The 13,634-nt window shown below is 46.0% G+C and overlaps 1 protein-coding gene across 5 annotated transcripts; it reads left to right on the top strand.

The window, feature by feature from the left end:
* Positions 1 to 575: 575 nt before the first annotated feature.
* On the top strand, positions 576 to 13,146 carry LOC309813875 (butyrophilin subfamily 2 member A2-like). Of its 5 annotated transcripts, none has more exons than XM_082639056.1 (8): positions 576 to 1,062; positions 1,560 to 1,674; positions 2,425 to 2,772; positions 7,358 to 7,639; positions 9,057 to 9,224; positions 9,691 to 9,711; positions 9,806 to 9,832; positions 11,543 to 13,146. In XM_082639056.1, exons 2-8 carry the CDS (start codon positions 1,590 to 1,592, stop codon positions 12,163 to 12,165), a joined length of 1,554 nt encoding a protein of 517 aa, XP_082495182.1. In that variant the 5' UTR covers positions 576 to 1,062; positions 1,560 to 1,589; the 3' UTR covers positions 12,166 to 13,146. The 5 variants fall into 5 exon arrangements, with proteins under 5 accessions (XP_082495182.1, XP_082495181.1, XP_082495185.1 ...); XM_082639055.1 differs by having other exon boundaries at positions 9,057 to 9,278; XM_082639058.1 differs by lacking the exon at positions 1,560 to 1,674 and having other exon boundaries at positions 577 to 1,062; positions 9,057 to 9,278.
* Positions 13,147 to 13,634: the final 488 nt, after the last annotated feature.

Raw genomic sequence — 13,634 nt, 5'->3', positions numbered from 1 at the left:
CTTTTGCCATGTAATGTGTCATAATCACAGGTTGTAAAGGTTCTGGTGTGAACTCTTCAGGCTAGCACACGTAGTCACAGCCTCACTCACTCTGCAGGAGGCCTCTGTCCTGTATACACTAAGGGCCTCCATGATTGGAGATTCCCATGAATCTCAATGAGTGACTCTTTTTGGAAATTTTATCTGTAGCCCTTCGTTCACTTACTAAACCCAGGTATACATGTCAGAGTGTCCTTTTGCAGAAAAGATAATTCTCACTGTTGATGATGTCTGGTGAACTTTCTACCGAATCCATCTCTTAGTTTGGGTTCCCCAAAAGCTGACTCTGAGTCAAGGACTCGGAGTCACGCTGTCTACTTGAGAACTAACCCCGGGAAACTCAAGTTCGAAAATAAATAAAAAGAGAAAAGCCAACTGAGAGAAAAATTACATAAAGGGTACATTAATCAGTTGGTTATCATGTGGGCAACTGGGCTCCATCCCACCCAAGACTAAGAAACATGTGAAGCTGTGAGATATGCTTATGCTTACGTCATCACACCCCCAACCCCAAACACTATACACACACACACACACACACTTCTACACACGGCAGGCCTCTCCTGGTGATTAGCAGCAACGCCAAAATCCTCGGGGAATCTCAAGGATTTTCAATAAAAAAATGAAAAGGATCTCGCTTCTGAAGAAAGAAAAAGGAAAGTTTTTTAAAGGCTCCGCGCAGCTGTGCGTTTTTAAGTCCTAAGCTGTTTCTGTGTATTCCACCCAGTAACTGGTGAGAAAGCAGGTTCAGGGATGCCATTGGCTGGCTGACCCACGGCCTGCTCTAAATCATTCATTGGAGATCTTGTGACTTTGTGGTCCCCGAGTGGATCGGGTCCCAGGGACCGCAGCCCCCAGGCCGCGACTAACAGGAAGCGAAGAAAAGTTCCTTCTCCGCTTTCGGGAAGGTTTGGTCTGGTTGTGCCTGTGCCCATGGGCGGGTTTAGGGGGAAGACGGACAACCGGAAAATCATCATTTGAGCGTCAGAGGAGAAAAGAAAACTCAGAAGTTAATTCTAGAAGGTAAGAAAGGGAGGGGACGCGCTACCGCTCTGGGTGGGGCGGGGAGTGGGGGGTGGTAGGCGGGAGGAACAGAACCTGATAAGGGGAAAGGCGGGGTCCCGGGTAGGGGATGCTTCCGGGGGCGGGGGTGAGGGGAGGGAGGCTCTCCACCCCTGGCTTGACTTGGTGCCGAGCCAGATTCGCGGCGAGGAGGAAGGGAAGGGAGGGAGGGTGGGTTTGGAAGAATATCAAGTGACGTCTGAAGAAACTCAACTCTGGCCGGAGAAGTGAGCCGAGGAGGGCGGAAAACTGTCTTCCCGATCGTTGTATTGTTGGCTTATTCCATGGAATGTTTAATGAAGTCATCTATCGGGAAATACCTGAACCGGGAGAGGAAGGGGGCTGCCCAAGACAGCAGTTGGGGCGCTGATGATAACCAACACGGGTTACAGGAAAGTTTGACCTACATCAGAACCGTAGTGCCGAGTCTCCCTGGCTGATTCTCCACGTCTCTCTAGGCTTCCCGTCCCTGCCTCTCGTGGGTGCTTATGGAGCCAGTTGCTTCTCTGCATTTCTCCCTGCCAGGCTCCCTTCTCTTCTTCCACCTCCTCAGCTTGTTTGCAGCGGTCTCAGGTAGGGGTGCATGCCACCAACTCCTATCAACTTCTCAGAAAGGAAAATCAGCACTTCAGTCTGCAAAGAGGAAGGGTAAAGAAGGGCTGCAGTTGTGTTCGCTCACCTTTTCGCTCTGCACACGGCCTTCGAACGGATCCCAGCGCCCTCCATTAGCAATCCAGTGAGAGCCACAAAGGCGAGCTGCATATATAACTTAAAATTCTTAGTAGCTACGTTTAAAAAAGTAAAAAGAAACAGATAAAACAACCTTTCATAATCTATTTTAACTCCACATAAACAAAATATTATTATTTAAACTTTTAATTAATGTAAAATATTAACAGTGAGATATTTAACTTTTTTTTTCTAAATTTTCAAAATTGTGTGTATTGTACATTTACGGCACACTCCAATTGGGACTAGCTAGTGGCTATCATACTGGACAGCTCAAGTTTATAGTATACTCCAGGCACTGTGCTGGTTTGGGAAATAGAAAAAGATCTCTGTAAGCTCAGGGTCCATGGGGGGTATCAGGGTATGCTTCTCCATGTGTTGTTCAAGAAGCATTAGCATCCTCAATAGACACCCCTCCTACCCCTGCTAGGTGTCTGTCACTATAGACCAGCCACATCTCTTGGCCCCCAGAATCCTGAGCTCAGGAAGCCCCTTAGAAAGAACATGTCTGTGCCCTGGCATATCCACTTCTTTTCCCACCTTAGAGAGTTGATGGCTGGTGCCCTTGTCTGACTCTACCGCTTTGTTGAACAGTCCAATTTATTGTCCTGGGACCAGCTGATCCTATCCTGGCCATGGTGGGAGAAGACACCAAGTTACACTGCCACCTGTCACCTGAGAAAAACGCTGAGGACATGGAGGTGCGGTGGTTCCGGACGCAGTTCTCCCCTGCAGTGTTCGTGTACAAGGGCCAGCGAGAGAGAACGGAAGAGCAGATGGAGGAGTACCGGGGAAGAACAACCTTTCTGAGCGAAGCCATCAGCAAAGGGAGCGTGGGGCTGATCATACACAACGTCACAGCCCGCGAAAACGGCATCTACCGCTGTTATTTCCAAGAAGGCAGATCCTACGACGAGGCCATCATGCACCTGATGGTGGCAGGTACGTCCTTTCATTTTGTTCCATTGCTTTTTCACAGCCTGACTCTTAGGGAAAGTTTTTCTCCTCACCTCAGGCCCCCTGCAGACCAGCAGATTTTTGCCTAGAATCCCCTTTAACCAGGGAGGGTGGCTTTCCCCTGCTCAAGGACCCAGTGAGTGGGTTTGCTCTGCTAAACGGTGGGCATCGACTCTTGAGACGCACACACGGAACTCAGCTGTCACCTTGAGTAGGGGTGAATGCTTAATCCCTACAAATTATTCTTATGCCTACTTGTGAGAGATCTCTAAGCATCTTCCTCAGTAACATGTTTTAGAATTAAACATCTTTATTGTGAAGTATTATACTCATACAGAAAAACTCATAGAACATTAATGTACAGATTACTGAATTATTATGAGCTATAACCCATGTAACCACTACTCATGTCAAGAACTAGAACACTGCCTTCTACTGACTGTGTTAGTTTGCTAGGGCTGCCATAACAAAAGGACCACAGACTGGGTGGCTTAAACAACAGAAATGTATTTTCTCACAGTTCTGGAGGCTGGAAGTCCAAGATCAAGCTGTCAGCAGGTTTGGTTTCTTCTGAGGCCTCTCTCCTTTGTCTGCAGATGGCCACCTTCTCACTGGGTCCTCACGTAGTCTCTCTGTGTCTTCATGTGGCCTTTCCTCTGTGGGTCCGCGTTCCTGGTGTCTTTCTCTGTGTGTCCTAATCTCCTCTTCTTATAAGGACACCAGTCAGATTGGTTTAGGGCCCACCCTAACAGCCTCATTTTAACTTAATTACCTCTTTAAAGGCCCTCTCTCCAAATACATGCACATTCTAAGGGACTGGAGGTTAGGGCTTCAACATATGAATTTTGCGGGGGCACAGTTCAGTCCACAACATGCCACTTTCAAAATCTCCAACTTAAACAGGTTCCTAGGAAGAGACATGCTGTATAATGAGAAATATACATCCTTAATAGGTACTACACATTTGTTTTCCAAATTGTTTGTACCAATATACACTCTCGTCAGTCATATATGATGCTCCATACCTTTTTCATTAAGTCCAAAGAGAAGTTTTTCACATGTGATTTCAATCTATTTTTTTCTTTTTCGTAAGTTATTTTCCATGACTGTGAGGATCAAACACCATCCTTGACCCTTTTTACCCTCCTTCCCTACTTTTTCCTCAGCACCTATCACCTTCTTAAGTATATGCATTTTACTTATTTATCAGATTACTATGGCTCTTCCCCTAGAATGTAGATTTCATAAGGGATTGTTTTCTATTTTGCTCCTGCTGTATCCACATCTTTAGAACAGGTCCTGGAGCATAACAGGTGCTCAACAAATATTGTTGAAGGATTAAATGAATCTCCTCCATAAAGCTGTAAGTGGTCATCACATCGTGCCTGAGCTACCTCTATTCTAAGCCTGAGATCTGCTTTTTTTTAACCTTTTTCCATGAGCCTCTTACCAGTCCATGCTTTTAATCATCTTTGAAGTATGCATTAGTCAGGATTGTCAAGGTTATGCTCTGGTCACAAGCAGCCCTCAAATCTCAGTACGTTAAATCAACAAAGGTCTATTTCTAACACATGAAATATATCCTTCCTGAGTCTGGTGGGGCTCTACTTCATACAGATCTGCCTGGAGCTTTGTGGTTCACCTGAGCAGAGGAAAGAGAGCCTGGCAAATTACTCACTGGCTCGTAAAGCTTCTGCCTGGGAGGTGCTACATGTTATTTATACTCACATTTCATTGACCAAAGCAAGTCACATGGTTATGCCTAACTATACAGGAGAGGGAAGTACAAGCCTAACCATGGGCCCAGGTGAACTGAAAATTTTTGTAGACAGCACTAAAAAGTACTCTTTCAGGTTTTTATTACTAGACATTCTTTTAAAGTGTTATAGTTCACATCACAATCAGAACCAATCAGGTATTCACAACTATGTCTCCAGCATCTAGCAAATTGCTTGGCACTAGCAGGTACTTAATAAGTAGTTGTAAAATGAAGGAGTGAAAAAGATGAACGGCTGATATCAAAATCAGAGTGGAAAAATTTACCCCTGGGCACCCCTCATTGCGGACGTTCATAAATTCATTCCACAGATACTTAACAAGCATCTCGTGTTCAAGTCACTGTTTTAGAAACTGAGGATAAATCAGTGAACAAAATACATGAAGATCCCTACCCTCATGGAACTCACATTCTGGAGGGTGCACAGAGCAATAAATGAAATAATTAAACTGGATTTTATATCAGATGGTGATGAGTACTATAGGAAATAATAAAGCAGGGAAGAGATGGAAAGTTCTAGGAGGCATGGAGGTAAGGTAATTAGAAATAGAATGGTCAGGAAAAGCTTCACGGAAAAGATGGCAATTGAACAAAACGAGGATGAAGTGAGGAAGTGAACCATGCACGTCTAGGGCTACTGAGAGCATCCAGTGTGAAGTCCCATCTAGCACAACACAGGGCGTGTGGGCTCCTGATAGGGGACCATATAGTTTATCATTCAAACTGCACACTTCTGAGAGTGAGAGGAGGCACTGTCAATAATTGCACAGGGACAAGTGGTATCAACAAGGACTGCCCAGGAAACTACAGCATATATGGATATCTCATTTCTTGATAAATATTAAGTTTGCCTTCTTTCCCTTTCCTCAAATACTAGTTGTCGTGTGAGTGACTGACATGTAAATTATATATTAAGCCTAGTGGTCCCACAGAGAAAATGAGTGAGAATTTGGCCAGGCTTCTGGATAGAAGTGGCATTTAAACTGGGATTTCTACAAGTTTATTGGCTTTAAGCTATGACCTCACTTCCGGTGTCAGAGTATTATACTTTAAAAGAAAAGTTTGAAGAATGGAAAAGCCTTTTGAAGAATGGAAAAGCCTTTAAGACACACATAAATCAAGGGCATTTCAGTCCACCAGACCAATGGAGGTTTGTGGACGGTGCGACCTTCCCAGTGAGCCTCAAACGTAACTGGCAGGAGATCCCATCTTCGTTACTCAGAAGGGCAGTTTTGTATCTGATTGATATAGAATATCATGCAAGAAGGGTTTCTCCACCCTTGTATCCTGACTCTGTTCACAACAGCACTACAGAGCTGACCACCATGTGTTTGTATGTGGCAGGAATTTTCCATTCTTCCCCTGTAAACAAGACCCTGACCTGTCCCACTCTGAAGTGAGTTGGTGTACAATTGTTTGCTTGTTTGTTTGCTTACTGTTTTCCAGTTTGGTTAATTGGCTGGTTTTGTCCTTAAGTCTATGGTCTCCTGCTTGCCCTTATCGAACCCCCCCGGAACATTCTGTAGGATTTCTTTCCATCTTGCCAAGTTCTTTTGAATCTTATCCCACTTCAAAGTTTCTGTGTGAGCATTTCAATATGACAATAGTTGTTTTTTATTTTCCATCTTGAAAAGATCAAATTGAGCAAGAAGCAGTAAGACTTAAGTGACTGCTTTAATTTTGTCTTTGGTGTAATTTGTTGGATAGGCTTAACAAAGAAACTCCTTAAAAGAAGTTTGGATGATTGCTGGATACGTGGCTAAAGGGGCAGAATTCTCCCAGGACCATGCATTTGCAGCTCTCTCCTACCCAGTGTTCTCGTTTATTGAGGATTCTCTGAAAGAAGTTAGGAAGAGTTAGGAAGTTAAGTTAAGTTATAAGTTAGGAAGTTAAGTTATAAGTTAGGAAGAGTCTGGATTCTTAGGACTTTTGACGATGATCTGCTGACGTTTAGGAGGTGATGTTTTTATCTTAAGGATCCCGGGAGCATCCAGATCTTATAGGAGAATGTTGTCAAGGGACTGTAAGAAAATTACCTAATTGACTGAGCCCAATTGACTGGAAGGTAAACATGTCTGAATTGAGGTGAGGGTTGGCTTTGCACACTGGCTCTGTCAGTTTTCCTAAAAAACCAACAGCTGCTTATGATTATCAGATAGCTGTGGCGATGTGAAGTCCTAAACCAGGAGAAGAGGGTCAGTGCCTTGAACTCAAAAAGTTTCTTAAGATTCTGCCAGCCTGGCAGGTTTCTCTCTTTACTGTATTGACCTAGAACTTCAGGAAGCCAGAGCTACTGAGAAGTCCTTTCAGGGCAGAAAGTGAAAGCCAGCTTCTTTCTGGTCACAGTGGACACACCCACCCGGAAGTGAGAAAATTAAAATCTCTAGCTGAATGAATCAATCAACCAATATTTATTAGGAGGCAGATAAATGCTTGCTCCTGTGATGGGGTCTGTAGGTGGAGCACAAAGAAAAGTATAATGTAATCATTTCCCCACTTAGAGATCTCACAATTTTTTTGACATGTTGGTCACCTGGTGTTCTCCAACATCAAGGTTTTCTTCCTTCCTTTCCTCCTAACTGTCTCCTGCCTTCCTTCCTCCATCCCTCCCTCCTCTCCTTCCTTCCTTTCTCCCTTCACAGAAGGGAGTGCATGGAATGTACGTAATCAGTTTCTCCAGACACCAGCCTCTTGCTCTCTCCCGGCTTCCCTTGGCTCTCATCACTAACAGATGATCTGCTAAGACACTTTGGCTAAGACATCATTACCTCTTTAGCTGGTCTGTCTCCCCAGGCCTGGGTTCTAAGCCCGTTATTGAAATGAAGGGCCACGAGGATGGAGGCATCCGGCTGGAATGCACATCTGTAGGGTGGTACCCAGAGCCCCGTGCCGTGTGGAGGGACCCTTATGGTGAGATCATGCCCCCGCTGGAGGAGACTTACACTACGAACGCAGATGGCCTCTTCATGGTCACCATGGCTGTGATCATCAGGGACGAGTCTGTGAGGAACATGTCCTGCTCCGTCAACAACACCCTGCTCAACCAGGAGAAGGAAACTGTGATTTTCATTCCAGGTTAGTTCCCTGCTCTCTGGAGGCTCATCTCATGGAGGCAGGATCCTCAGCAGACAGACTGGAGCCCAGCATGGGGATGGGAGTAGGGGCGTGGAGTGGAAGGGTCCTGGGCCCTGAAGAGCTAGAGGCTACAGCTGAGCTGAGGCCTCTCCCCTTGTCACAAGAGGAAAATCAAATCACCTCAAAACACAGGAGTAGGAAGCCTCTTCTCTGAGGGTAAATCTGATAGTTTTGTTTTGTTTAGTTTTTCTCTGTTATGGTCCTTATCCTGCAGCAATTTTCAAACATTTAGAACAATCATAAATCTATGGGCAGGTAGTATCTGCTGAAGCCCTCCCTTCCTGCCCAAGAGATTTCCCAAGGGACAGAGCTGGAGAAATTCTCTGTCTGTAGACATTCATAAATTCATTAAATACTGAACAAGTGTCTCATATATTCAAGACACTGTTCTAGAAACCGAAGGTAAATCAGTGAACAAAATACATGAAGATACCTGCCCTCATGGGGCTCACATTCTAGAACAGCAGAAGGCAATAAATGAAATCATGAATTAAAACAAGGAGTGAAATAATTAATTAAACTGTGGATTATATCAGATGGTGATAAGTACCGTAGAAAAAAATTAGTGAGGCGGGGATAGGCGGTGTCAGGGCCATAAGGCAGTTGTAATTGTAAATAGGACGATCGGGGAAAGCTTCACGGAAAAGATGGCAGTTGGGGAAGTGAGGAGTGAGCCATGCAGATGTTTGAGGACTAAGCAAGCCAGGTAGCAGGAACAGCATATGCAAAGGGCTGAGGCAGGAGCATATCTGGCAGTTTCAAGGACCCCCCAAGACACAGGTGTGACTGGAATGGACTGAGGGCAGGGAGAGTTGGAGGAGATGAATTCAGAGAGACAGTGGATCTGGATCATATGAGGCAGTGTAGGCCACAAATGGACTTTGGCTGTTAGTCTGAGTGAGATAGGAAACACTGCAGGGTTTTGAGCAGAGAAGTAACATGATCTCACTTAGGCCACTGTGCTGAGCACAGACCGCAGAGGATATGGACCGAAGCAGGGAGAAGGCATTGCAATATTCCAGGCAAGAAGGGAGGGTGGCTTATACCATGTGGTGGCCGTGCTGATTCAGTATGGCTGGTTAGCTTTTAGTCACCCTGGTCTTACCCATGGTGACTCCAGATGTTACTGCTTTTTTGTCTGCTGGGGCCCCAACCCTGGCACTCACTGTGGGGCGAGCCAGTGCAGAGCCGAAGTCTCTTTCCCTAGCTGGGGTTTCTGAGAGAGAAGCTGACGGAGCAGGGACCTGGTGGGGGCCAGGGGGTGCAGGGGAAGCGCTCTTCAGATCTGCGTCTGGAGGGGCTCTCATCCCAGGGCTCCTTTTTCTCACTAAATGGGACTTTGGGGCTCCCTTTTCAGAATCCTTTATTCCCAGCACATCTCCCTGGATGGTGGCCCTGACTGTCATCCTGCCTTCTCTGCTCGTCCTCATCGCTGGGAGCATCTGTCTCGTCAAGAAACTCCAAATGGAAAAAAAGATTCTGTCCATGCAAATAGAGGTTGAAAATGAAGAGAAAGAAATTGCACGTAAGGAACTGGGGAAAGAACGTGTGGAAAAAGAGAAAGAACGTCTAATAAAAGGTAAAAGAGTAGGAAGACAGTTCACTGTCATACAAAAGGACACAGCTCGGGCAGCTAAAAGCCTGCGAAAGAGAGAGAGGACGTGAATAAAGGCAGCGGCAAGGGCTTAGAACTCTTCAGGTCCTAGTAATGAATCCCTCAGACCTCCCTTTCTTCCATTCTGCAAATGTTGCATCCATTCACCTGGCTACGTAGAGCCCTATATTGTTGGACAAGAGCAAACCCAAATAAGTACTGATAATGTCCAGCTACCTGGTCATATGTTATTTCTGGTATCTTGACAATTCCCAAGGCAGCGGGGGAGGGGGACAGTGGTATTCAAATAGAAGACCAGCCATCGTCATTTAAGACAAACTCAAATTCTCTGAGTTCTTCTCTTGAGGACATTCATTTGCTTCTGTTTCTTTTTCAGAGCAACTTCATGAAGAACTGCGTAAGTTGAGCATTTCCTGAACTACCCCCTGCATGATTTGCATTCTGCCCTGCATTATCTCCTGAAGCTCACCTCTCTGCCTGTCCCATTGCAGGATGGAGAAGAAGCCTCTTACATGCGGGTGAGCGCCTTTGACATTCCCTCAGATCCCGAGCTTTCTCCCCACCAGGCAGCCAACAGGACACATTAGAGGAGATGAACAAGGAGACCCAAGGCTGGCTAGGTGGGGCAGGAGCCTGGGGTCGGTTCACCAGCAGTATCCCACCCAGTGCCGGAGCCTACCTCTGCTGTCAGGGAAGCCGTGCAGCTCTTAACCAACTCTATAACTTACTTCCCACCATCCTTTCTTTTTAAGAATAATTTCATCCATGATTACCAAAGGTCTACCATACATAATAGATGTCCCGAAAGGTTACCTTTTAGTAGCTGTTGCTCTTTGGATCCTGGATTAATTTGAAAGAAGACAATACTGGCTTAGCTATTTATAACCTGGGAGATGGTATAGACTGCACAGTGGAAGAGCCACATGTGGGAAAAGCAATAAGCTTCCCACGCCTGGCTGAGGGGTGTACAAATAGGGACCAGAAATGCCTTCCTGCTCCAAGAGAATGCTGATAACTCTGTGTATAGCCCGCCAGTGGAGAGGACCTGGGCAGGTGGGAGAACACAGGGTCCAATTGCCTGGTCTTAATGAGCACTTTGAGTTTTATGATTTGTCACCTTCTGCTCACAAGCATCAAAGAATGAAGGCTTTGGGCTTCCCTGGTGGCACAGTGGTTGAGAGTCTGCCTGCCGATTCAGGGGACACGGGTTTGTGCCCCGGTCCAGGAAGATCCCACATGCTGCAGAGCGACTGGGCCCGTGAGCCATGGCCGCTGAGCCTGCGCGTCCAGAGCCTGTGCTCCGCAACGGGAGGGGCCACAACAGTGAGAGGCCTGCATACCACAAAAAAAAAAAAAAAAAGAATGCGGGCTTTACTAGATCCCACAGCACTTGGACCTTTCCTCTTTCGAATTTCAAAATTATCACCATCAGACATAACAACTTGGAGAAAGAAGAAAATCATTTTAACACAATGATTTTGTGTTAGATGTAGACTGACTAAGTAATAGTAACTGCAGATGGGAGAGGGCTGCAGAATGTCGGGGGTCTGAGGCATTTCCTATATCCAGAGAACTCATAGCTGTAGATGTCACACCAATGTTATTAAAGCAAAACTACCTTTTGCCATACTCACCTCTCAGGCAAGTATGGCAGGTAGACTTTGGGGGACATTATCCTTCTTTTTTACCCTTTGAAGGGTGCGCTTATTAGTCTTTTAAATCATTTGTCACCTGGTTAAACTGGTAGAACACAGAGGACCAGTGTAGGGACACTTTATCGCCCTTATCTGTGTAGGGAAAAATTGGCCTTAATGGCTTAATTGGGGGACGGGGAGGGGATAGGTCCTCTTTGCTGGTTTAAGCCATGTGGGAAACTTTTCAACTAAAGAGAGCCCCAGAGATCATATATTTTGAATAGAAAAGGGGGCAGATCTGAGAACATTGAGAGAAAGCGGGGGCCATTAATTTCAGCTCATTTGCTGAACTTTCTGTATTTCTTAGAGCCCCAGTCCTCCTCGACCTGGGGCAGCACTCCTGCCACTTTAGAGATAGAAGTGCAGCCTCAGGAATTTTCTCTGTGAGCTGCTTGGGATCTGGGATCGAGGGGCCTTCACAGAAAAGGCAGTTACATGGGGGAATCTCCCACCAGCTTTCTGGGATCTCTCTGGGGACCAGGAATCTCACAATCTCCTGAGATCCTAGGCCTAAACCTGAGACTTCCTCTGCAGCTGATGTGGTCCTGGACCCAGACACCGCTCATCCCGAGCTCTTCCTGTCAGAGGACCGGAGAAGTGTGAGACGGGGTCCCTTCAGGCAGAGCATGCCTGACAACCCAGAGAGATTTGACTGTCAGCCTTGTGTCCTGGGCCTAGAGAACTACTCCTCAGGGAGACATTACTGGGAGGTGGAGGTCGAAAATGTGATGGTTTGGGCTGTGGGTGTTTGTAGAGACAATGTTGAGAGGAAAGGGGAAACCCTACTGGTTCCTCAGAACGGCTTCTGGACCCTGGAGATGTTTGAGAACAAGTACCGCGTCCTGTCCTCCCCGGAGAAGATTCTCCCCCTGAAAGAGCGCCTTCGCCGGGTGGGCATCTTCCTGGACTATGAAGCTGGAGATGTGTCCTTCTATAACATGAGGGACAGGTCGCACATCTACACGTGTCCCCGTTCGCCCTTCTCTGGGCCCCTGAGGCCCTTCTTCAGGCTGGGGTCTGATGACAGCCCCCTCTTTATCTGTCCAGCGTTTACAGGGGCCCAGGGGGTCACAGTGCCTGAGGGCGGCCTGGTCCTTCACAGGCCAGAGACCCACCGCAGCCTCCAGCACCAATTCCCTCGTCTCAGAGCCAAGTAGAGAATCCAGGCCACCTCTACTACCACAGCACAGCACCCCCTGGAGGAAAACCACCCTCCTTCCTTCTGGTCACGGAAGAGAATCTCCTCCAGAGGTCCCCTGGACACCTCCTCAAGCCCCAGCCCCATCTCTCCCTCATTAGGCTGTTGCTTTAGTAACTCATTTGCACGTAACGATGGGGCAGGGGCCAGTCTCAGGAACACAAGTGCTGCCACATGGCTTCCAACCAAGAAGTGTGAGAACGTGACAGGCAGAAAACCGGTTGCCTTAACATCAGAGGGACACATTCAGCCTGAGACTGGAGTTGACGTCAGATACTGTGGATTTGGGGCGAGGATGCACTAGGATGTAAGAGGGGAGCAGGAAACACAAATGGAAGTCAGAGATAGAGGAAGTGAGACCTGAGAGGTGGGCCGAGGCTATGGATGTGGTTAAGCCCCACCATTACAGCTAAGGGGTCCCAGGAGCTGATGGTCCATTTCCAACCCACCCCCAAGATTTCCAGGGCATACAGTAAAGCTCCCCAGGCCTAGATCCGTATGAGAAAGGATGAAGGATGAGGATACTTCTGGACGTGGCCTGGCTCAGGTGTCCCTACAATAAACAAGGTGTCAGTACTTAGTTATTGAGAGTGACCTAAGGTTTAAGGTCCCAGCTGAGCAGGTAAGCATTGGACCAAGTGGATCTCAAGGTTCAGGTTCAGTGGGGAGAGCAGTGCTTTCCTGCTTTTTGGCCTCAGGATGCCTTTAGACACTTAAAAATTACTGAGGACCCTAAAGAGCTTTTGCTCAGTTGGGTTATATATCTATCAATATTTGTGGCATTAGAGATTGGAACTGAGAAATGTTTAAAATGTATTTATTTATTAATTTATATTAAAAATAGCAACAAGCCAATTATAGGTTAATATTAAAAAAAATTCATGAAAAATAACTGTCTGTTGTTTCCAATGCAAAATAAAGTTTATTGAGAAGTGTGGTATTCTTTAACGTTTTTGCAAATCTAATGTCTGGCTTCTCGAAGGTGGCTAGATCCTCACATCTGCCTCTGTATTCGGTGCTGGGATATCACAGGTCATGTAGGCTCTAAAAAATGTAACTGTACACTAGTGAGAGAGTGAGAGCAAAAATGAAAAATAATATCTTAGTATCATTATTATGGAATAGTATTAATCTTGTAGACTATTTGCAAGTATTACAGGGACCACCCAGAAATCTGCAGAACATCTTTTGAGAACCAGGATAGAGGATCTTGGAATTGAGTCAGTCATCTAAAATGATGACATAAATGGCAGTATTTTGAACTTTACGTAATTCAGCCATCCAATTGTGAAACTTCGCTGGAAACTTTAAAAGGTATTTCAAAAGTTCAAAATTGTTTTACTGCAGTTTCAAATGGAGACATTCTGGAAAAAATCAGGAACATTGAAATAGGTGATTTGTTGAGATGGAAGACTGGCTTATTAATGT

This window comes from Mesoplodon mirus (genome assembly GCF_964341445.2).
Source record: "Mesoplodon mirus genome assembly, chromosome: 12".
Taxonomy (NCBI): domain Eukaryota; kingdom Metazoa; phylum Chordata; class Mammalia; order Artiodactyla; family Ziphiidae; genus Mesoplodon; species Mesoplodon mirus.
Note: the sequence above shows the minus strand (reverse complement) of the source record. Positions and strands in the feature narration are given on the sequence as shown.